This window comes from Sciurus vulgaris (genome assembly GCF_902686455.1).
Source record: "Sciurus vulgaris genome assembly, chromosome: 2".
NCBI classification, from domain to species: Eukaryota; Metazoa; Chordata; class Mammalia; order Rodentia; family Sciuridae; genus Sciurus; species Sciurus vulgaris.
The window spans coordinates 190077374-190102006 of NC_136462.1; the positions used below are offsets into that span (position 1 = coordinate 190077374).

The following is a 24633-nucleotide window of genomic DNA, read 5'->3' on the forward strand; positions in this document are numbered from 1 at the left end:
TGTCAGCAGGGGCTGCTCCAGTAGTGAGTGAGTCCAGGGTGTCGCCATCTGTCCTGCTGGCCATTGGCCCTCCATTCCCAGGCCCACCCTTCAGTGGTCTTCTGGCCCTTATAAATGTCAGAGAACACATGATGCTGATGAGGTCCAGGCAGGTCATCGTGATGGCTGGAGAGAGGGCCCTGTGGTATCAGCTTAGCAGGAACCAGAGCACAGAGCTCAGAGACCCAGAGCAGTACTGAAGGAGGAGAGTGGGCAGACAAGTGACAATTTACCACCTCTCCTGGTCGGTGGTTCCCCTGGATCATGGGGGATGTTCCACTTATGTCAGAAGGTGGCTGGGGCTACTCTCACCTGAAGGCTGGACTGGGCTTGACCCCCCAAGCCGAATCCCTCTCTAGAGAAGCACTGGCTCTTGGTGGGAAGCTCAGTTGGGGCTGTCACCAAGGAGCACCTGGAGAGCTTGGGCATCTCACAGGATGGTGGCTGGATTCCGAGACGGATGCCCCCAAAGTGGTGGATGCCTCCAAAGCTAGTGTCTCAAGAGGCCGGAAATGGAAGCTGCCAAGCTAGTGCAATCGATCAAAGCACGAAGAAGACACGGCTGGATTCAAGTGAGTGGAGAAATAAGCTCCCCAGTGAAGGGAGGGCCACATAATGTGCAGACGAGGTTCGGGGTGAGCGATTATGTCACCACAGTCTTCAGAAAATATGACCTGCCACGTTGTCGTTTTAACATTCTACGGCATCAGATGTGTTGAGGGCACAATAAATATTTGTTTAATGAGTAAATTCAATGGGACGGGTCATCTCTTGTGCAAAAGAAAATTCCCAGTCCATAGGTTGAAACTGTCTTACCTTCTTGTGTCCTAGCCTTCAGGGTGAGATCATAAAAACTTGAGCTTAACTGTTGCATATTGCATTGATTCTGCCCCGCCATTGACTTTTCCTCCACATTCTGGGGGAATCTGACTGTAAGCTTCTATGTATTGGTGGCTGGGGGCTGTTGGGAAAGAAAACTCTGGGGTCAGCTTGATCAAGGAACATTTGATGGGACAATGAGCCCCCAGGGAAGTCTAGGCAGCACAGAGCAAGGGATGTGGCTAGAAGTAAAAACTGGACTCAGTAAAAAAGTCAGACTAACTGTTCAGGTTTGGTGGCCCACACCTGTAATCCCAGCAACTTGGGAGGCTGAAGCAGGAGGATCACAAATTTGAGGCCAGCCTCAGCAACCTAGTGAGACCCTAAGCAACTTAGTGAGACCCTGTCTTAAAATAAAAAAAAAAAAAATAAAGGAATGGGGATATGGATCCATGATTAAGCACCCCTGGGTTCAATTCTGGATAACAAAAAAGAAAAAGAAAAAAAAAATCAGGCTAAGGAGCTTGGTCTTTGTCCTGTAGGCCATGGAGAGCCTGTTAAGTTTACAGTCAGGGAGTTCACATGGAGAGAGCAGGGCCGTAGGAGATTATTTGGCTTGGGGTGGAATCAACATAATGTCTTTAAAAGTCTCATAGATACAGAACTAGTTTTGCATCCTAGTTTAGCCACCAGGTCACGAGTCCTGGGCAATGTCTGTAACCTCTTGGTTTTCCTTCCCCGCCTTCACAAAGCAGGTAAAAACAGTCATCTGGAAGACTTCTTAAGTTTAAGAGAGATAATCAATATATAGTGGCAAATCAGAGGAGGAACTTGGTAAAATGAGAGTTATTTTTATAATGAGTTTATTCCATGTATTCATCCAACAAATATTTAGTGAGTGCTTGCTACCAGGAAGTGCTACCTAGACACAGGGCTAAGAACATAGCAGAGACTAAAGAACATTCCTGTTGACATAGAGTTAAGATTCTAGAAGGGAGAGAACAGTAAATCCACAAATATGTAATGTGACAGCTAGCGGTGGCACTGTGGAGGAAATAAGCGGAGTAGTCAGTGAAGTCCTCTTGAGGAAATGCTATTTCAGCAGAGGCCGGAATTAAGGGAGGAGGTCAAGGCTAGTGATTCTCTGGTGAGACTGCCAGGCAGAGAGAACAGCAAGCACAAGGGCCCTGCGGTGGACCCGCTTGCAAGGTCAAGGAAGAGTGTGGAGACTCGCAGAGCTGGAGAGTGAGGGGAGGGGAGGAGCCAGGAAACAGCTGGAGATAGGAGCCAGGTGGGGTCTGCGGCTAAGGGTGGGATTTGGGATTTTATTCTACATGCGATGAGCAGTCATCGGAGGATCTGAACAGAGAAGTGACATAACCCAACAGTAGCCTGCAATGGCCCTGTGGGGAATAAACCCTGAGGACGTGATATTGACTCATTCTTTCCAGATACCAAGTCCTACTCCAGGCCCCTCCTAGGACCTGGGATCTAGCCAGGAATAAAATGAAACTGGTCCTCTGCCCTCATTGATCTTTTACTCTACAATGAGACACAGTCAAATAAATAGCTAATAAATAAAATGTGTGTTCCATCAGATGGTAATAAGAGCGATGGAGAAAAACTAAACATGGAGAGGAAACACAGAATGCAAAGTGAGGGAGGCTGTCATTTTGAATTGGATGACCAGAAAAAGCTTTATTGAGGATGTCTGAACAAGGAGTAAGCCTTGGCAGCTTTCTGGGGGAAGAGGGCAGAAGCGTGTCAGGCCGGGGGACAACCAGCAGGTGCAAAAGAACTTCAGGCAGGAGTGCTGGTGGATTTCAGGAAGGGTGAGGGGCCAGTTTGGCTGGACAGTGTTATGAGGGGAAATGGCCGGACGAGGCTGGTCAGTTGGACCCATGAATGAGACAGAGCCACTGGGGTGTGCAAGGAAGGAGCATCACGGTCTGGCTTGCGTGAGAACGCACTGCTCTGGATGCCCGTGGAGAGTGGACGGGAAAGAAGGAGGTCGGGGAGGGAGAGGTGCCCTGTGAGAACACTCGGCCCAGACAGGGAGCTGCAAGTGGATTCTGAGAAGGGGATCCTGGAGGTGTTTGGAGAGCGGGAGGCAGAGCCAGCGAGGATGCAGATCCACTGCTCTGGGTTCCGAGAGAAAGAGAGTCGTTGAGGGTGACCCTGAGTTTTTTTGCCTGAGCACCTGGGGAATCGGAGCTGTGGTTTACTGAGCTGGGAAAAGTAGGTGAACGTGGCCCTGGGATGCATGTCGGGCGCCTCAGCCAGGACACAGGGAGTTAAGGAGGATGCCATCGCCTGGGCTCGGGCTCCGGGAACGAGAAACCTCTCCCGCGGAGAGGCAAGAGGATGGAGGAGAAGACAGATGGGAAGACATGCAGTGGGAAGGCTGGGCTTAGCGACAGGACAGGGAGGAAGAGGAAGAGTCAAAAGGGGCACTGATCGCGAACCTCTTGTCCTCAAAGACGAGGCAGGAGCCACAGCTGCTCTTCTGACAAAGGCGCTGAGCGGGAGCAGAGGGGACGCTGGAGCAGAAATGCCCTGTCGCGGGAACAAGCAAGGCCAACAATTGAGGAAGAAAGCGAGAAGGAGGATGGAAAAGACCCTGAGCGTCTCGGCCTCAGAGAAGGGGTTGGGCATGGAAATGGACGCAGACTGAGCACCTACTATGTGCCAGACACATTGCTGGTGCTTCAGGATCGTGATCATGAATAGCTCTGCAAAGGTGCCCACCGGGGACTGGCATCATCCCATTTTACGTGTGTGGAAACAGACCCAGAGGAGGTGAGGGGTTTGCTGGACACCACAGAGGGCAAAAGCAGCAGAGTGAGTTCTTGGTTCTGAGTGGAGGTCAGAGCCCAGAGTGGACAGGATCCCTGAGGGGAAGCGAGGTATAACATAGTAACCAACACCCGTTACCACTTAGAGGCGGAACTTCCTGCCAAGTATTGCACAGAGATCTTCAGTAAGCCACAGCCCGGAGGGTTAAACTCTTCTCCAAGGTCACCTTGCATTTGATGGCAGGAGTTGGCAACTCAGGACTCTGACTCCAAAGCTGTTCTCCAAACGTGAGGGTTTAAAACTGTGTCCTTAAAGACCCTGGAGAGACATAAGGGGAGACTGCAGGCACTTCAAGTAACGAAGCTTTGCTCTTCATGGATTTTTGCACTGAAATCATGAGAAAACACCTTCTTTTTTTTCTAATAAAAGATGTGGTTTGAACATTATTGCATTGATTCCATATTCCATGAAGGCCTTACTATGAGTTAGGCGAGAACAGAGGCTTGAGAAAAAGCCATTGAATTTAGAAATGAGGAACTTCATGGTGACCCAGGTCAGAACACTTTGGTGCTCACAACAGAAACCAACTGGTTACTGTAAGCAGAGATGGCACTAAAATTAAAGGAAAATTCACGATGAAAGCAACGTTGAAGGAGCTTTTCGAAATGAACTCAGGAGGCCATTAGGAAGCAGACCTTTCAAACTGCTGCTAGGAGTGTGAACTTCGGTTACCCTCGCCCTTTGACTACATGCATCTTGAACAGGTGATTACATCATGCCCAGAGACTCAAGATGCCTATCGACAGGTTTTTGGACTTTTGCTTTATGGACGAACATTCTTTTCTTGATCTGACCCCTGTCATTCGGTGCCTGATCTTTCTCAATTTCAACAGAATTGCCTGCAGAGGGATTCCATCTCTTGCACTGTTTGTCCACTTAAGCCCTGACTTCTTTGGAACAAGGACTCAGAGTGCCCTGAATCTGTGTCTCCTGAGGTCCAATTACCAAGACCCCAAACAAAGTCCTTTTTAATTCTGCAGTTGCTAAGTTTGCACTGATCAACAAAGGCATTGAAGAAAGTGGCACGGAGATGTGCCCAGTACCCACTCCCCTTCTAACAAACAGCTCCTTTAAGTTAGCCGGGGCATCCAACGGCACTAACTGATTCGTTTAGCTCACAGAACTGAAGGGAAGCCCAAAAGAACCTGGTTTGGAAAAGATAGTAAACAAGGTAGAGACCTTGGAATGAGCTCAGGTCTTTTGTCCTTCCTTGTTCAAGATGAAAATTCCAGGGACAACATCTGATCGGCCCTTCTGCCTGGATTGATGGTTTCCCATCCTGGTGGAGGAAGTGTCACTCTGCCAAACCCAAACCAGGGCACTTTATCAGAAAAAAGATAAACAGATGGTAGGTGACAAAACAAAATAGCCAATATGCCCAGACAGAGAAGGGGGGGGGGGTGGGCAGAGACAGAGGGAGGTTGGTTTCCATAAAATGAAATTTCATTGAGTCCAACAGTTCAAGAGGACAAGGCTGCATTGTACAGTTAAAGACACCCTGTTAGTTCCTGGGAATTTCTCAAATCTTCACCATTAACTTGTTTACAGTCTGTTTAGAGTAGGCGTGGCTACAGGTGACTAACATCACCTCCCTTTATAAACCTTTCCTTCTTTCTTTTCCTATTTCCTTTCTCTTCTTCCTTGATAAACATTGCTTTACACTCATGAAGTCATTTCCAAATTTTTGAATGTATCATCTATTTTAACCTCAAATAGTTTTGTGTGTGCAAATATTTGTGTGTGTGTGTGTAATACTGAAATAACTGGGACCACATATGCAAAAAGTATTGATACCGTTCTTCTGATTTACTGACTGTGTCTCTTCAGTCAGTCACTTTGTCTATCTGAATCTCCATTTCTTTACCTGTAAAATACTTATTCCATAAGACAGTTACATTCATGCAAGCTAACTGAACACTTACTACATGCTCACCCACTGGTCACACATTTAAATGCCCTCCACGGACAAGCAGGTAACATCAACTGAAGTGGCTGGGGGCAGGGCACGTGAAACAATAGGGAATGGTGGAGATGATGGGGAAATGGAAAGAATGCTCCTTTCATAAAGAGGGCAGCTCCATTTAGCTCTAGGTCACAACGTTCAAAGTGTGATCCCTTAGCCAGCAGTATTGGCTGGCAACCTCTCAAACGCACATTTCCACCCTGGACCTACTGAATAAAAACTCCGGGGAGTGCCAGGCACAGTGGTGCACACCTATAATCCCAGTGGCTCTGGAGGCTGAGGCAGGAGGATGGGAAGTTTGAGGCCAGCTTCAGAAATTTATTAAGACTCTGCAACTTAGCAAGACTCTGTCTCAAAATAAAAAATTAAAAGGACTGGGGACTGTAGCTCCGTGGTAACGCACCCGTGTTCAATCCCCAGTACCAAAAATAAAACAGAAACAACCCACAAAACCTCTGGGGGTGGGGTGGGATCCTGCAACCAGTGTTCGAACAAGCCCTCCAAGTGACTCTGATATAGGCTGTTCTGAGAGCCACACTCTGTCTGACGGCTGCTACGTGAAGGCTGCAGGACTGCAGGACCGTGCTGCCAGCCTTATACTTCTTCCAAGAGATGAAAGAGGTTTATTTTTATTGAAATTCCCCACGTTTAAATCTTGGCAACTAATTTAAATTTTAAAAATGTACTGTGTGGGCTGATAATACATGTGCTATAGCTGGGTTTGCAGCCTCTGGTGTCTGCTCTTCCCTTTAATCCTTAGAATAATCATAAGATGTTATGATGATGCTCATTTCGTGGAGGAAGATGTAGGTCCTAAAAGTGAAGTGCTGCTCTAAGTCACAGCCAGAAAGTGGCTAACCCCTTATTGAGACCTGGATGCGTTGGTTTTAAAGTCGCTGCTCTTTTAACTTATGCAGTAGAGAAAACAATATGAATTTCATCTGAAACATCTCACGCCTATCGGCCTACGGAACTCTTCTCCATCTTTCTACCACCCCACCCCACTTCCTGAGCCTCACACTAATCCGCATTCTTTTAGGAGCGAGCCAATCAGCAGGGGGGCTCTGAAGAGGTGGGAGGGGCGAGGCTGGCGGCTTCCTGTCGAGGGGGTGCTGGATAAGTCCTGGAAGAAAGCAGTGGGCAGCAGTGTCCACAGGCTGAACCCAGGGGCTCACCAAAGTGTTCTCTGCGTGCCCTGAGTTTCAGGAGTCTGCCCAGGGCTCTTGCCCTCATTGATGTTGACTGTTCTGAGCTCAGAGCAAATAGTCCTGGCCCCTCCCTGCAACGGCATGTCTCCAGTGCTGAGGTTGGGCATGGGAAGCTGGGGGAGACTTCTCAGACGTTCTTTCATGGACACCCATCAAAGGAACAGTGGCTGGTTGTACCCACATCACCAAACTACTCACCTATCATCTTGATTTTCTTTGTCCCAGACCCCTCCAGCCACCAGCAGCAAAGACTTCCCGGGGCTTCCAGAACCTCAGATCACTGGAGCAAGAAAAATGTGTGAAGGCACTTCTTTCTAACTCCCTTGGCAAGGGTTTTGACATTTACCACCCTGGATTCTAAAGCTCGGTATACACCGTTGTCCCTAAGTACCTGCAGGGGATGGGTTCCAGGATCCCTGCGTACATCCATCCACAGATGCGCAAATGCCTCATATATAGAGTAATATTTGAATATGGCCTGGGAACACTCACATATACTCTAAATCCTGTAGAGATTGCCTAGAATACCCACGGCAATGTAAATGCTATGTAAGTAGTTGTATACTGTATTGTTTAGGGAATAATAGAAAGAAACGAGTGTGTACTGAGCACTAGAGGCTGTTTATGTAGTACCTATTATGTGCCAGGCCTGGGGTTCCTAGGTCAATTAATGTGAACTCACCTTCCATGAGTGCATATGTGTTCCACGGCAGGAACATTATATTCAAGTTCATGTTGTAGATGGCAAAATGGCTGTTCTGAATAGAGAAATAAGTCATTTAAAGACTCTCAGATGGAAAGTGGTGGAGGTGTGTCAAACCTAGACCCTGTCACCAAAAACAGAGCTGGATGACTCCCGTCGATGACTTTCTCTATGGCACGTATCTGTATGTGTATAACGCCCAGCAAATATTTATGATGGTGTGGGGGAAAGCGTCTCCAAACAAGGCCCGCAGGGAGAGATCTGGGTATAAAGGCTTGTCTGCACAGCTTTGCATGGGACCTTGGTGGGGTGTTCCTAACCCTCCCTACATACAGTTTGTCATATCCAGCTGGCAAGAATAGCTGTCTTGTCAAAGGCCGCAGGGAGATTCCTTGAGGCAAGGAGCACGGGTACCTGGTGCCCAGTCAACCCCGACAGCGTGATGTGAGGAAGAGGCAGAAAGATATACCCGGCATGGCTGAACTGTTGACAGATTCCGCTTCATGGGCCTGTTCCCTGTCATATGGGTTCATTTATTCCAACAAGCGCTATTTCTACAGCCTGTGCTATGTGCGCTGTATCACCACCCAGCCCTCCACCACTAATCCCCAAACAGGGATCTGCCTATGATCCAGCTGACCCCAAGCCCAGTCACTTAATCCCCAGGGTCTATTGCCTCCCTGTGGCCTTGCCCTTTCCCCCTCCAACCCTAAGCCCTGGGCATTCCAGGGAGATCTTCGGTCTCAAAGTGGAGCCCAGGCTTGGACCATGCTGGCCTCCCGCTGCCCTGCTCTGCCCTCAGGCCCCAGGAGGGAGGAAGCGAGGGAGGGGTGGACAAGGGTCCGGCTGCAGCTGGTCGAGCTGCTCCTGGCCTGGAAGCTGCTTAGGTTCCTGGTTCCCACCGGGGCCAAGAGTGACACCTGATCCCGGGGGATTGTGAAATGGCATGAGGTGGCAGCGCTCCCGCGGTGCCCATTGGGCCCTTACGCCCCCACCGCACCCCCTCTCGGCCCCGCCCCTACCCCACGCCCCCCGCGCGCGCCGTTAAATCCCCCCACCAGGCTGCAGCTGCACCTGCACCCCGCCCCGGAGCAGCACCATGCCTGTCCCTCGCCTCTGCGCGCTGGCCGCCGCCCTCCTCCTCGGACTGCTGCTGCTCGGCCTCCCTCCGGCCACAGGTAAGTGGGGCGGGGAAAGGCCCGGTGCCCAAAGGGCCGAGCCACCGGCGTAAGGCAGAGTCGGGCAGAGGCGTAGCCTCTCTGGGGGCTGGGGAAATGGGGATTCTTGGGGCGGAAGTGGGGACACCCATGAAAACTAAAATCTGGGGACCTCTGGGGCCTAAAGCTAGTGACCCTTGGAGTCGGGGTGTGGGAGCCGATGTACGGGGGCTGGCGAGACTCCCCAGGGCTAGCATTTGGAGGGGCGGGGGCCTGCGCGGAGGGCGGGCACTGGCTGCCCTGGAGCGGGGAGCCGTCTAGACGTCGGAGGCTCCCAGGCGCTCAGCCGTGCAGGTCCCCTGGCACTGAGACTTGAGGGTTCGAAGCCACGCCTGGGAACCCCGGTACTGCCAGGGGGCGGGAAGCCCTGGAGTGGAGGCGGGCCCTCTAGGAGTTTAGGGGACCCCGAAGGCCCGAAAGTGAGAATGCCTAGGAGTCGAGATCTGGGGTCCTTGGGGTAGGAGGTGGGCATCCCCCGGCCTGACAGTCCCCCCGCCCCCAGGTGCAGGCGTGCAGAGGGCCGGCGTGTGCCCGCAGCAGCTCCAGGCGGACGCCAACTGTACCAAGGAGTGCCGCGTGGACAGCGACTGCGCCGACCACCGCAAGTGCTGCCAGGCCGGCTGCGGCACGGTCTGCTCCGTACCCAACGGTACCCGCGGCCACCGGCGGCGACGGGCGGGGCGCCGCGTTCCGGGAAGAAGGGCGCCCGACGCCCGGGGACCCCGGGTGAAACCGGATCCGCCCGCGCCCGCCCGGCGTGGCCCGGGGGAGACGGGCGTCCAGGGGCGGGCGGAGCGGGAGGCGGCCCTCGCCCGGCGGGGTTCGGCTCTCTGATGCGTGACGGGCTTCCGGGCACGCACAGCGGGACATTGTTCCCGGCAGCCCGGGGACCCGGCTGCGGCTTCCTTCCCGGCCGGCGGGCACCCGAGCTGCGCGGGCGGTCCGGGCTCTCTGGCTCCAGAGCCCTCGCTCGAGTCTCCCGACCCTGGGCGAGGGACTGCGAGCCCGGGCTGGCAAGACGCCTCAGGTTCCTCCCTCCCGGCGGGCGGAAGCAAGCACGCAAGCAAGCAAAACAAACAAAACAAACACAACTTCACAGAGTTAGATGAGCGCCCGCATTTTAAACTGTGGACGTGAGCCGCGGAGGAAGAAATGTCCTTGCCCAAGGTCGCACCGCCATCCCGTGGCTGACAGTTCAATTTTATTTTTTCTTCCTTCCTTCCTTCCTCCCTCCCTCCCTTCCTCCCTTCCTCCCTTCCTTCCCTCCTTCCCTCCTTTCCTTCCTTCCTCCCCTCCTTCCTCCCCTCCTTCCCTCCTTCCCTTCCTTCCTTCCTTCCTTCCTTCCTTCCTCCCTTCCTCCCTGCCTTCCCTCCTCCCTTCCTCCCTTCCTTCCCTCCTTCCCTCCTTCTTTCCTTCCTTCCTTCCTCCCCTCCTTCCTCCCCTCCTTCCCTCCTTCCCTCCCTTCCTTCCTTCCTTTTCCTTCCTTCCTTCCTTCCTTCCTTCCTTCCTTCCTTCCTTCCTTCCTTCCTTCCTTCCTTCCTTCCTTCCTCCCTTCCTCCCTTCCTCCCTGCCTTCCCTCCTCCCTTCCTCCCTTCCTTCCCTCCTTCCCTCCTTCTTTCCTTCCTTCCTCCCTCCCTCCCTCCCTCCCTCCCTCCCTCCCTCCCTTCCTTCCTTCCTTCCTTCCTTCCTTCCTTCCTTCCTTCCTTCCTTCCTTCCTTCCTTCCTTCCATTTGCCACTTATTGGCTGAGAGGTTTGAAGAATGTCAGGACTCCTCGCCAGGCTCCTTATCCTCCTTCCTGATCTTTGAATCTCTGTCTCTTCCATCCTAAGTGCCCAGTGAGAGAGCCTAGGTTCTCTGTCCGGGGTGCTTCCTGGGGCTTCATTCTCTGCCCCGGGCTGTGAACCCTGATCAGGGTGGGATGTGGCCTTGGCATGAAATCCAGGCTTCTCGTTTCCCAAAGGGAAGAACACGAACAGCAGGGATATGATCTGGGGGAAGGGGCAGGCGTGGGAGGCGGGTGTAGAGAACAAGGCACTGTAATTACTGGTCTTTATCCAGAATACAGCCTCTGCGATTTTTCCTAAAGACTCTAGAACAATGAGGGCTGACGGAGGACTCGTTTATCAAGGGCAGCTTCTGGGGACCTGAGAAGGGAGGACCAAAGGAGACACGAAGACTGGGAGAGGAAGCCAGAGGCAGACTGACCATGAGCCAGGTGGAGGGGCAGAAGGTGTCTGTGTGTGGTTAGGTGGATAAAGAGGGACAGGCCAGAGGGCTGCCTGGACCAGGGAAGGAGCCTGGAGGTTAGAATCCTAGCTCTGACCTTCCCTAGGCATGTGCTCTTGGACAAGTTGTTTATCTCGCTGAGCTTCTGCGTTCTTGTCCACAAAGTGGGATTGATATGAGAGCTAAATGAAGTGGGACGTGGAAGTTTCCAATTAATACGGGGACATTTACACACCGTGGCTCACTCTTAACAGAGCGGTTCCTTGTTTATGCCCTTCTCCCGGGGCAGCCTGGTATTGAGAGCCCCTGCCCTGTTCAAGGGAATGCGTTTCTTGGTATTAGGAAGTTAGGACTCTGTCAAGCGCATTCCTCTGCAGCTAATCACCCAGTTCTCTGCCCATTTTTACATTTGCCTGGGCCTGGTTTCCCTCTCCCTGACCCCGTAAGTAGAGTGGTGTGTGTATGTGTGTCTGTCTGTATGTATGTGGATTGTAGAAGACTGGGCTCAGGTCTTAGTTTACTCCTGAGCAGCAGGGTGCTGCTGGGTGGCACCTCTCTGTGCCTCATTTTTCTCATGCATGATACAAATAGGATTAGAAATATCCCTTACAGCTGGGTGTGATGGCCCATGCCTACAATCCCAGTGACTTGGGAGGCTGAGGTAGGAGGATTGTGTGTTTGAGGCCAGCCTCAGCAACCAAACAAGGCCCTAAGCAACTTGGCAAGACTGACTGAAAAGAAAATATTTTGAAAAAGGGCTGGGGTGTGGTACAGTGGTAAAGTGCCCTGGTACAGAGAGAGAGAGAGAGAGAGAGAGAGAGAGAGAGAGAGAGAGAGAGAGAGAGAGAGAGAAAATCCCCTATAATGGAAATAGTTCACATAAAGATTAAAGGAGATAACAGTTTTCCATAGAGAGAACACAGCACGCCTTTGCAGTGTTCACTCTGGTGTGTGTGTGTGTAAGGATGTGTGTGTGTTTTTTTTGTTTTTTGTTTTTTTTTTCAGTGCTGGGGATTGAACCCAGGGCATTGTGCTTGTGAGGCAAGCACCCTACCAACTGAGCTATATCCCCAGCCCTAATATTATTTTTATTATTTTTTTAATTTTTAATTTTATTTTTTAATTTATTTTTATTGTAAACAAATGGGATACATGTTGTTTCTGTTTGTACATGGAGTAACAGCATACCATTTGCATAATCATACATTCACATAGGGTAATGAGGTTTGATTCATTCTGTTATTTTTTCCTTCCCTCCCACCCCTCTTTTCCCTCTATACAGTCCCTCCTTCCTCCATTCTTGCCCCCCTCCCACCCCCCATTATGTGTCATCATCTGCTTATCAGTGAGATCATTCACCTTTTGGATTTTTGAGATTGGCTTATCTCACTTAGCATGATATTCTCCAATTTCATCCATTTGCCTGCAAATGCCATAATTTTATTATTTTTTTATAGCTGAGTAATATTCCATTGTGTATATATATACCACAGTTTCTTTATCCATTCATCAATTGAAGGACATCTAGGTTGGTTCCACAGTTTGGCTATTGTGAATTGAGCAGCTGTGAACATTGATGTGGCTGTATCTCTTTAGTATGCTGATTTTAAGTCCTTTGGGTATAGGCCGAGGAGTGGGATAGTTGGGTCAAATGGTGGGTCCATTCCAAGTTTTCTAAGGACTCTCCACACTGTTTTCCAGTGTGACTGCACTAATTTGCAGCCCCACCAGCAATGTATGAGTGTACCTTTTTCCCTACATCCTCTCCAACACCTATTGTTGCTTGTATTCTTGATAATCACCATTCTAATTGGGGTGAGATGGAATCTTAGTGTAGTTTTGATTTGCATTTCTTTTATTACTAAAGATGGTGAACATTTTTTCATATGTTTGTTGATTGCTTGTAGATCTTCTTCTGTGAAGCGTGTGTTCATATCCTTAGCCCATTTGTTGATTGGGTTATCTGTATTCTTGGTGTAGAGTTTTTTTTTTTTTTAATTTATTTTTATTGTAAACAAATGGGATACATATTGTTTCTGTTTGTACATGGAGTAACAGCATACCATTTGCATATTCATAAATTTACATAGAGTAATGAGGTTCGATTCATTCCATTATTTTTTCCTTCCCCCCCACCCCTCCCACCTCTCTTTTCCCTCTATACAGTCCCTCCTTCCTCCATTCTTGTCCCACTCCCACCCCCCATTAAGTGGCATCATCCGCTTATCAGTGAGATCATTCCTCTTTTGGATTTTTGAGATTGGCTTATTTCACTTAACATGATATTCTCCAATTTCATCCATTTGCCTGCAAATGCCATAATTTTATTATTCTTTATAGCTGAGTAATATTCCATTGTATATATATATACCACAGTTTCTTTATCCATTCATCAACTGAAGGGCATCTAGGTTGGTTCCATAGTCTGGCTATTGTGAATTGAGCGGCTATGAACATTGATGTGGCTGTGTCTCTGTAGTGTGCTGATTTTAAGTTCTTTGGGTATAGGCCAAGGAGTGGGATAGCTGGGTCAAATGGTGGGTCCATTCCAAGTTTTCTAAGGAATCTCCACACCGCTTTCCAGAGTGGCTGCACTAATTTGCAGTCCCACCAGCAATGTATGAGTGTACCTTTTTCCCCACATCCTCTCCAACACCTATTGTTGCTTGTGTTCTTGATAATCGCCATTCAAATTGGGGTGTGATGGAATCTTAGGGTGGTTTTGATTTGCATTTCTCTTATTACTAAAGATGGTGAACATTTTTTCATATATCTGTTGATTGCTTGTAGATCTTCTTCTGTGAAGTGTCTGTTCATTTCCTTAGCCCATTTGTTGATTGGGTTATTTGTATTCTTGGTGTAGTTTTTTGAGTTCTTTATATATTCTGGAAATTAGTGCTCTATCTGAAGTATGAGAGGCAAAGATATTCTCCCACTCTGTAGGCTCTCTCTTCGCATTGCTGATAGTTTCCTTTGCTGAGAGAAAGCTTTTCAGTTTGAATCTATTCCAGTTATTGATTCTTGCTTTTATTTCTTGTGCTATGGGAGTCCTGTTAAGGAAGTCTGATCCTAAGCCAACAAGTTGAAGATTTGGACCTACTTTTGCTTCTATAAGATGCAGGGTCTCTGGTCTGATTTCAAGGTCCTTGATTCACTGTGAGTTGAGTTTTGTGCAGGGTGAGAGATAGGGGTTTAGTTTCATTCTGTTGCATATGGATTTCCAGTTTTCCCATCACCATTTGTTGAAGAGGCTATCTTTTCTCCATTGCATATTTTTGGCACCTTTGTCTAGTATGAGAAAATTGTATTTATTTGGGTTTGTGTCCGTGTCCTCTATTCTGTACCATTGATCTACCTGTCTCTTTTGGTGCCAATACCATGCCGTTTTTGTTACTATTGCTTTGTAGTATAATTGAAGTTCTGGTATTGCGATACCCCCTGTTTCATTCTTCCTGCTAAGGGTTGCTTTAGCTATTCTGGGTTTCTTATTCTTCCAGATGAATTTCACGATTGCTTGCTCTATTTCTGTAAGGTATGTAATTGGGATTTTAATTGGAATTGCATTGAATCTGCATAGCACTTTTGGTAGTATGGCCATTTTGACAATATTAATTCTCCCTATCCAAGAACATGGGAGATCTTTCCATCTTCTAAGGTCTTCCTCAATTTCTTTCTTCAATGTTTTGTAGTTTTCATTGTAGAGATCTTTTACCTCTTTGGTTAAACTGATTCCCAAGTATTTTATTTTTTTTGAGGCTATTGCAAATGGAGTTGTTTTCCTCATTTCCCTTTCAACTGTTTCGTCGCTTGCATATAAAAATGTTTTAGATTTATGCGTGTTGATTTTATATCCTGCTATTTTGCTGAATTCATTGATGAGGTCTAGAAGTTTTCTGGAGGAGGTTTTTGGATCCTCTAAATATAGAATCATGTCATCAGCAAATAGTGACAGCTTAAGTTCCTCTTTTCCTATTCGTATCCCTTTAATTTCTTGGTCTGCCTAATTGCTCTGGCTAGAGTTTCGAGGACAATGTTGAATAGAAGTGGTGAAAGAGGACATCCCTGTCTTGCTCCCATTTTTAAAGGGAACGGTTTCAGTTTTTCTCCATTAAGAATGATGTTGTCCATGGGCTTAGCATAAATAGCCTTTACAATGTTGAGGTATGTTCCTTCTATCCCTATTTTTTCTAGTGTTTTGAGCATGAAGGGGTGTTGTATTTTGTTGAATGCTTGTTCTGCGTCAATTGAAATAACCATATGATTCTTATCCTTAAGTCTATTGACATGAGGGATTACATTTATTGATTTCTGGATGTTAAACCATCCTTGCATTCCAGGGATGAACCCCACTTGATTGTGGTGCACAATTTTCTTAATATGTTTTTGGATATGGTTTGCCAATATTTTGTTAAGGATCTTTGCATCTATATTCATCAAGGATATTGGTCTAAATTTTTCTTTCCTTTATGTGTCTTTGCCTGGTTTGGGTATGAGGGTGATATTAGCTTCATAGGATGAGTTTGGTAGGGTACCCTCCTTTTCTATTTCCTGGAATAGGTTGAGAAGTATTGGAATGAGTTCTTCTTTGAAGGATTCTCGGCTGAGAATCTGTCTGGTCCTGGACTTTTCTTGGATGGTAGATTTTTAATGGCTTCTTCTATTTCATTGCTTGATATTGAGCTGTTTAAATTGTGTATGTCCTCCTGGTTCAGTTTGGGAGGATCATATGTCTCTAGAAATTTGTCAATGTCTTTGGTATTTTCTAATTTGTTGGAATACAGATTTTCAAAGTAGCTTCTCATTATGTTCTGTATCTCAGTGGTGTCTGTCATGATATTTCTCTTTTCATCACGAATTTTAGTAATTTGAGTTTTCTCTCTCCTCTTTGTTAGTGTGGCTAAGGGTTTGTCTATTTTTTTTACTTTCTCAAAGAACCAACTTTTTGTTTTGCCAATTTTTTGAATTGTTTCTTTTGTTTCAATTTCATTGATTTCAGCTCTGATTTTAATGATTTCCTGTCTTCTACTACTTTTGCTGTTATTCTGTTCTTCTTTTTCTAGGGCTTTGAGCTATAATGTTAGGTCATTTAGTTGTTGACTTTTTATTCTTTTCTGGAATGCACTCCATGCAATGAATTTTCCTCTTAGTACTGCTTTCATAGTGTCCCAGAGATTTTGATATGTTGTATCGTCGTTCTCATTGACCTCTAAGAATTTTTTTATCTCCTCCCTAATGTTTTTTGTTATCCATGTTTCATTCAATAGCATATTAGTTAGTCTCCAGGTGTTGGAGTAATTTCTGTTTTTTATTTTGTCATTGATTTCTATTCTCAGTCCATTATGATCTGATCGAACACAAGGCAGTATCTCTATTTTTTTGCATTTACTAAGGGCTGCTTTGTGTCATAACATATGGTCTATTTTTGAGAAGGTTCCATGTGTTGCTGAGAAGAAAGTGAATTCACTTTTTGATGGATGGAATATTCTATATATGTCTATTAAGTCTAGGTTATTGAGTTGTGTTATTGAGTTCTATGGTTTCCTTGGGTGGTTTTTGTTTGGAAGATCTATCTAGCGGTGACAGCGGTGCATTAAAGTCACCCAGAATTATTGTGTTGTGGTCTATTTAATTGAGAAGGATTTGTTTGATGTACAGGGATGCACCGTTGTTTGGGGCATAAATATTTATGATAGTTATGTCTTCCTGATTTATGGTTCCCTTAAGCAGTATGAAATGTCCTTCTTTATCCCTTCTGACTAACTTTGGCTTGAAGTCCACTTTATCTGATATAAGGATGGAAATCCCCGCTTTTTTACTGAGTCCATGTGCATGGTAGGTTTTTCCCATCCTTTCACTTTTAGTCTGTGGATGTCTTTTTCTATGAGATGAGTCTCTTGCAGGCAGCATATTGTTGGGTCTTTCTTTTTAATCCATTCTGCCAGTCTATCTTTTGATTGATGAGTTTAGGCCATTAACGTTCAGGGTTATTATTGAGATATGATTTGTATTCCCAGTCATTTGGCTTAATTTTGGTTTTTAAGTTGGCTTGGTTTCTCCTTTGAGTGTTTTTTCTCTAAGGAAGTTCCTCCCTTTGCTGACCTCCATTGTTGTTTTTCATTTCCTCCTCATGGAATATTTTGTTGAGAACATTCTGTAGCGTAGGCTTTCTATTTGTAAATTCTTTAACTTTTGTTTATCATGGAAGGATTTTATTTCATCTTCAAATCTCAAGGTTAGTTTTGCTGGGTATAGGATTCTTGGTTGGCAACCATGTTCTTTCAGAGCTTGAAATACGGTTGTTCCAGGCCCTTCTAGCTTTTAGAGTCTGGGTTGAGAAGTCAGCTGCTATCCATATTGGTCTCCCCCTATATGTAATCTGATGCTTTTCTCTCGTGGCCTTCAAAATCCTATCTTTATTTTGAATGTTAGGCATTTTCATTATAATGTGCCTTGGTGTGGATCTGTTGTGATTTTGTGCATTTGATATTCTGTAAGCCTCTTGTATTTGATTTTCCATTTCATTCTTCAGGTTTGGGAAATTTTCTGATATTACTTCATTGAATAGGTTGTTCATCCCTTTGGTTTGTATCTCTGTGCCTTTCTCAATCCCGATAATTCTTAAATTTGATCTTTTCATGATATCCCACGGTTCTTGGAGATTCTGTTCATGATTTCTTACCATCTTCTCTGTTTGGGCAACTTTACTTTCAAGATTAAATATTTTGTCTTCATTGTCTGAGGTTCTGTCTTCCAAGTGGTCTAGTCTGTTGGTGATGCTTTCCATTGAGCTTTTTATTTGGTTTATTGTTTCCTTCATTTGAAGGATTTCCGTTTTTTGTTTTTTTTTTTTTTTTTTTTTTTTTTTTTAGAATCTCTGTCTCTTTGTTGAAATGATCTTTTGCTTCCTGCAGTTGCTCTTTCAGCTTATTGGTATTATCCTTCATTGCCTGCATTTGCTCTCTTATCTCATCCTTTGCTTCGTGAATCATCCTAATCATATGTAATCTGAAGCCCTTTTCTGACATTTCTTCTAACATACTGTCATTGGGTTCTATTAATATAGAATCTAGATTTGTTCGGATCATTTTCTTCCCTTGTTTTTTCATGTTGTTTATGTATTATCTTCCCCTCTAGCAGTGCAGATCTGGGGTATTGCAGATTTCCCCCTATAGGCTTATAGTGGCCCTATAAGTTTCCAAAACCCTTTCTTTAAGGGGAGATCAATATTAGCAGTGCCTAATTCAGACACTATGCAATCCTAGACCAAATAGCCCCTATGAGGACAATAACAAAATTGTCATAATAAACAGAATGAGTTCAAATGTTATCTTCAGTAAAACAAACAGATTTGCAAGAAGGTCTGCAGTTTTAAATGGAGGACAAAGAGGATGCAGAGTATGGATGCAGGGATGTAGAATGTGGCTGTTAATGGGATAAGAAAAGAATATACAGAAGTTCTAGATAATAGAAAGGGTGAGAGTGTAATCAAAAGAAATTGGATGTTAGCATGCAAAAAAGGGAGAAAAAGACTCTGAGGGAACAGGTAAACAAAAGGAAAAGAGAACAAGAAAAATAAAGAAATAAAATTTTTTCAATAAGGAGAAAAAAGAAAATATGCAGCGTAACAGTCATATAGTAATGAAACCTCCCAGTCTTCAGCAGCCTGATGAATGAGAGGTACCTGACAATGAGTTTCAAGCCTCCAGCAGGCATCTCAGGATGGGATTTGCCCCACCTAAAGATCGGAGCTAAGGCTTCCAGGATTATCCAAGATGGCTGCTCTGGCTTCCAAATGTGTTGGCAAATGGGGAGCTGCAGCTCAGGGTGTGGCCGTGGTCAGCAGGAGGTCCTGGAGGTGGGATGCAGTTGGTCAGGCAGGGGTCCTGGAGTTTGACTGTGTTTGGTGTGGTTGTGGGATCCTGGAGGCCGGGTGCAATCAGTCGGTCTGGGGTCCCGGTGATAGGGCGTAGTCAGTTGGTCTGGGGGTCCTGGTGGCAGGGAGCAGTCAGTCGATGTGAGGGCCCCAGAGGCAGGGAGTGATCGCTCGGGCTGAGGGATCCTGGAGATGGGGCTCAGTCAGTCCGGCCAGGGGTCCTATGGAGCCTGGCTGTTGTCTCAAAATGTGGCAGCCACGTATAATCAAACCTGCAGGTACTGTGACAGTGAACTTCCAGGCAACAGCAGGCAGCTGGTGCTCCACTGGCGGTCGGCGATCAGTTTGCTGACTGTCATCGGATGATCGGGAGGTGAACCTCGTGCCTTGGGTGATGGATAGGTGTAAGGCAGGCGATGGACAGGCGAGAGGCAGGCAAATGGCGGATGATAGGCGCCTGACCTTTTTTTTTTTTTTAATTAAAATCTCTTTTATTTTTACAGAGTGCATTTTGATTCATTGTATACAAATGGGATACATTTCATTTTCTATGGTTGTACACAATGTATGGTTGTACACAATGTAGATTCACACCATTCATGTAATCATACATGTACACAGGGCAATACTGTTTCATTCTACTGTCTTTCTGTCCCTCACCCCATTTTCCTCTACACCATCCAATGTTCCTTCATTCTTCTCTCCCCCACCCCATTATATATTGTCATGCACTTATCAGAGAAAGCATTCGGCCTTTTGTGTTTTTGGCTTGGCCTGTTTCACTTAGCATGATATTTTCCAACTTCATTCATTTACCAGAAAATGCCATAATTTTATTCTTCTTTATTGCCAAGTAATATTCCATTGTATATATACCACAGTTTCTTTATCCATTCATCAATTGAAGGGCATCTAGGTGGTTCCACAATCTAGCTATTGAGAATTGAGCTGCTGTGAACATTGATGTGGCTGTATCTCTGTAGTATGCCGATTTTAAGTCCTTTGGGTATAAACCAAGGAGTGGGATAGCTGGGTCAAATGGTGGGTCCATTCCAAGTTTTCTGAGGAATCTCCATACTGCTTTCCAGAGTGGCTGCACCAATTTGCAACTCCACCAGCCATGTATGAGTGTGCCTTTTCCCCACATCCATGCCAATACTTACTATTGCTTGTGTTCTTGATAATAGCCATTCTAATTGGAGTTAGATGAAATCTTAGGGTGGTTTTAATTTGCATTTCTCTAATTACTAGGGATGATGAGCACTTTTTCATATATTTGTTGATCACCTGTATATATTCTTCTGTGAAGTGTCTGCCCATTTCCTTAGCCCACTTATTGATTGGGTTCTTTGTATTTTGGGTGTAAAGTTTTTTAAGTTCTTTATAAACTTTAGAGATGAGTGCTCTGTCTGAGTGTGTATGGAAAAGATTTTCTCCCACTCTGAGGACTTGTGGTTTTATCTGTGTGTTAAGTACGGATAGCCATGGTGCTGAGTGACTGTAATTGAGAGTAAGTCATTGGAGGTAGTGAAGAGAACGTTGAGTGTGTCTCGCATGTGCACAGCACAGTGCACAGTGCGCACTGGCCCACGCACATCCTCTGGAGCTAGATTTCCTGCAGCTCAGATCTTGCCTCAATCCTGTGTGACCTCAGACAGCTTAACCTTATCTGTTAAAGAGGTTAGCAGAGTGGGCATGAAAGCAGGAGCATCCCGGAGCACTTCGGGAAGAACCAAAAGACTCTTCTTCTCCTCAGTTTCCTCTTCTGTAACACGAGGAACTATTAACAGGTCCCTCCTCTTCTCTTAGGGACATTCTGAGAATCAGATGAGCTAATATGCGTCAAGTGCTTAGAGTAAAGCCTGGCAGACAGCAGCAGGGAATGAAGTGTTCAATGGTGTGACTACTCATTCTTATTGCAAAGTAGTTTGATCCTTGGGGGAGAACAGTGTATGTTTGCCTCTATTGCTTTTACAAGCACACCATGAGGGCAACACTGATACCATGTGACGTGTAAAGACCCTGAGGTTCTGAGAGATTTCTGGCCCCAGTCCACGAATGGCAGAGCAGGGACTCACCTGGGGGATCTTATGATTCTGAAACCATCTGGGAGCAGAAGGAGGGATTTGCAGGTGACCTCCCTGGCTCAGGTCTCCAAAATCAGAACCCCAAGGTAGCTCTACTGTTCATGAATCAGGGTGAAGGGCTGTGGGGGATCTTGCTTTGGTCACCACCTCTCTGCACCCCTTTGATCGGCCTCCTCTTACTCCTTTTTCTACCCAGAGAAGCCAGGTTCCTGTCCCAATGTGGACTTACCCCAACTTGGCATCTGTCAGGACCAGTGCCAGGAGGACAGCCAGTGTCCCGGCCTGATGAAATGCTGCCGCAATGGCTGTGGAAAGGTGTCCTGTGTCACACCCAACTTCTGAGGTAGGTGGGGAGAGAGGAAGGCGGTGCATGGATATCCAGGAATGATGGCGCCTTCAACAGGTGCAAAGGGAGGCCCGCGCACATGCTCCGGAGCGCATGCCTCTGTCCACTTGTTTACTTTCATTCACGCAAGGAATACGTACTGAATGTCGGTCATGTGCCGTGGACACTCTGGGGGGCTGGGGATGCTCCATGAGTGAACAAATCGGACAAAAATGTCTCCCTGGTGGGGTTTAGAGTCTAGCGGGTGATCAACAAAATAAGTCAGCAGGCAGATTTTGTAGCATGTTACAAGGAGAAAGTACCCAGGGGAGGGGAAGACGGGACAGTGTTGCAACTCGTGGTGGACAGTGAAGGCTTGCCCAAGAAAGTGGGGAGGTCCAGGGAGTTTCAAGCACAGGGAGCTGTGGGTGCTAAGGCAGAGGAGCATCCCTGGGGCTCTTCAGGAAGAGAGATGCCCTAGCGCAGGATGGAGGCAGGGCAGAGAGGTGGCTGGGTTTGGAATGTGGCAGAGGTGGGTGGCACGGTGTTTGCTGATGGACTGGACTGTGAGAACAGGAGGTCTCCTTCTTTTGTTTCAGAGGTGCCTCAGTAAGTCAGGAGCTGGAGGGCAGCTGTGCCCTGGGGGCGGGGAGAGAGGCTGAAAGCGATGGGGAGGAGGTAGGAGGGTCTTTGCTAGGCCAGGGGAGGCAGAAGATTTGATCTTTGCTTTCATCAAGATTTGGGGGACAAATGTGGTCGAGATCACTTAACTTCAGTTCGATTCATCACATGTTTGAAGTAGACCAGGGCTAAAGTCGGCCACCCTTAATGACTGAGGCCCTGAAAGGAAAAGATTGTGGAGCCTCCCCCCCCAAAAAAAAAGATAATAATAATAAATACTGATCTGTAAAGTAAGTGTAAGGAAGGAAAGGCAAAAACAAAGCAAAAGCTTGGTTGGCCCACTGGGTGATCCTGTACTGTGTCACTGGCCATGCCAGGTGCTGGGACAGAAAGGTGACTACTGCTCCTCCTGGGAGCTTGTAGTCCAGGAGCTGAGGCTGATGGCTGGATGACATGCCCAGTGCCGGTAGTCAGCTCCTGGTGCTGTGGGAAACAGGAGGAAACGTCACACAGACGGGGTGGGGGCGGGTGGCAGATGGAGCAGACCAGTGGGGGGAGGCCTCGCAGAGGGGTGACCTGAGCCTCAATTAAAAGATGAGTCAAAGGTCGGTGGGCCAGTGCAGCGGGGTCGGGTGGCTGTTCAGGCAGAAGGAAGAAGAGGAACTTGGAAGTGCCCTTTGGTTGAACAGTTTCAGCCAAGGAACCTGAAGGTCACCTGATGAAATCGACTAGTGCACAGATGAGAGAACTGAAGCCCGAGAGGGAGGACCTACCCCAGGTCCTGCTGTTTCAAAATGTACTCCTTAGTGCTTCGGCGGGAGCCCTGGTCTCCCCAGGACCCAGAGCTGTCCTCTGATGCCAGGCACACGGGTGGGTTCTGCAGGCAGGAAGACCCAGGTTCCAATTTCAGCTCTGACATTTAAATAACCTTTTCACCTCCCTGAACCACAACTGTTTTGCTTCTAGAATGTGAATAAACAAGATCTCTTTGATCAGCTCATCTCGGCTTAGTCTATGGAATGACACCACAATGAAAGTTCCTAGTGGGACAGGGAATCCTAGGGAGGTAAATGCCTACAGTCCCTCAGGAAGGTCACAGTGGTCAGTCAGGAACATGGTACACTCAGGTGTGTCCTGGGGATGATCTGAAGCAGAAGAGATGAATCTAGAACCTTCACAGAAATGTAAGCAGGGTCCCCAAAAGTTGAAGCATTGCTGGGTGTGAGTGGGACGGGTGGGTTGGGAGGAGCACTCTGGGCCAGTATGCTAGATGTCATTGTTGACACTATTGTTGTGATTTTCTTCCTTCAGCTCCAGCCACCACCAGCCTGAGGAAAGGGGAAGGGAAGCTTCTGCCAGGCCACACACCTGGCTCCATCAGAGCCACCCTCCTCTCTTTGTGGTCCTGCATTCCTTCCTGGGCTGACCACGGCTTCTCCTTTCTCCCACCAATAAAGTGACCACTTTCAGCATTGGTCGAGCCATTGCTTCTGTTCTTATCACTCTGTCCCTGTTTCCCGTGACTTGGGTTGAGGTGGGTGGGCAAGTGGGGGGCAGCCAGATCATCTAGGCATGACATTCAGGGCGGGCTTAGCTCTGAAATGATTAGCACGAATTCAGCCTGGTCTCTGTGTGTTCGCACTTTCCTGATGAATTCATGCACCAATCCTGTGAGGTCGGTCATTATTCTCCAAAGGTGATGAATGAGAAGAGAGGTCAGAGAAACGATGGAATGCCTCCAAAGTCATTCCAGTTCACTGCCGGGCATCTGATGGTAGCAGTAGTGTGTACCGTGTGCCAGACACAGTGCTGGGAGGTTGGATCATGAGGTCTCCTGGCTACTCAAAATCCTCAGAATAATTAAGAGAAGTCCCAAGTTATAGACTCACACAGAAGGAAGAAGATGGTGCTGCCGGAGGGCCAATCTAATTTTCAGAGTGACCCTGAGGTTTATGTGTATTGTTCATAAAGAGCATAGCACAGTGCCTGGCTGGGTGAATGAGAATCAAGTTCCTTGGACAGTGAGAAATGACTCATGTGGGCTTGAAGACAGGCCCCTGAAGGAGACTGGCAGGGGAAGGTGAGTCCCAAATGAATGCACCTGCTTCCATTCTGCCCTCCAGTCCTGAGGACAGGGAAAGTCTGAGAAAATGATGGGGAGAGCTTTGTAGTGCATGAGAAGGGACACTTTTGGGATTAGGGATGTCTCTGATTGGTTCCCAATGTGCGATTTTAAAGAAGTTCCTACCCATCTTTGAGGCTCATTTATTCCTCTTGAAATAAATGAAAAGAGCACCTCATGGTTTTCTCCTCTTCCTCCAAGTGGTGACCACTGACCTCACTTAAGGCCAACCAAGGCACTCTAGACCAGGCTCTTCGGCGCTCTCCGGAGAGGCTGGAAGGTGAGGTATAGGCTTAGCAGACAAGGGCTTTCCTAAAAATGCACTAATTTTTTATTAAAAATGGCCTTAAAAATCTTCAGGTCCTCCCTCCTCTTCCCTTTCTTTCCCAGTTTCTGTTGTTCCTTTATCTCCTATGTCACAAGACTCCAGAAGCCTTTCCTTAGCCACTTAAGCCCGTTCAATACCCTGCCCCAGGTTTCCACATTCACTCCCTCCCCCTTCAAAGCCTCTATCTTCCAGTGGGCAAAGCAGTGATTCATAGTTCTCTTAAATTTAGTTCCCATGGGTGTAT

General features: G+C 47.1%; 1 protein-coding gene and 1 long non-coding RNA gene across 3 annotated transcripts; one reads left to right on the forward strand and one right to left on the reverse strand.

The window, feature by feature from the left end:
- Positions 1-872: 872 nt before the first annotated feature.
- LOC306653902 lies at positions 873-8469 on the reverse strand. 2 transcript variants are annotated; one of them, XR_013761815.1, is made up of 4 exons: positions 7568-8469; positions 7084-7165; positions 3793-3972; positions 873-1000 (listed from the first exon to the last, which is right to left on the reverse strand). It is a non-coding gene; the product is annotated as an uncharacterized lncRNA (long non-coding RNA). The 2 variants fall into 2 exon arrangements; XR_013761816.1 differs by lacking the exon at positions 7568-8469 and having other exon boundaries at positions 7084-7484.
- Positions 8470-8608: 139 nt separating this feature from the next.
- On the forward strand, positions 8609-23411 carry WFDC2 (WAP four-disulfide core domain 2). Its single transcript, XM_079126995.1, has 4 exons — positions 8609-8766; positions 9308-9454; positions 21190-21336; positions 23251-23411. Exons 1-3 carry the CDS (start codon positions 8688-8690, stop codon positions 21333-21335), a joined length of 372 nt encoding a protein of 123 aa, XP_078983121.1. The 5' UTR covers positions 8609-8687; the 3' UTR covers position 21336; positions 23251-23411.
- The last annotated feature ends 1222 nt before the right edge of the window (positions 23412-24633 follow it).

Excerpts from the sequence above, each read along its gene's own strand:
- WFDC2 (XM_079126995.1), top strand. The coding sequence starts at position 8,688 with ATGCCTGTCCCTCGCCTCTGCGCGCTGGCCGCCGCCCTCCTCCTCGGA. Across the intron at positions 8,767-9,307 it reads CGGCCTCCCTCCGGCCACAG|GTGCAGGCGTGCAGAGGGCC; the intron begins GTAAGTGGGGCG and ends CCCCGCCCCCAG. Across the intron at positions 9,455-21,189 it reads GGTCTGCTCCGTACCCAACG|AGAAGCCAGGTTCCTGTCCC; the intron begins GTACCCGCGGCC and ends TTTTCTACCCAG.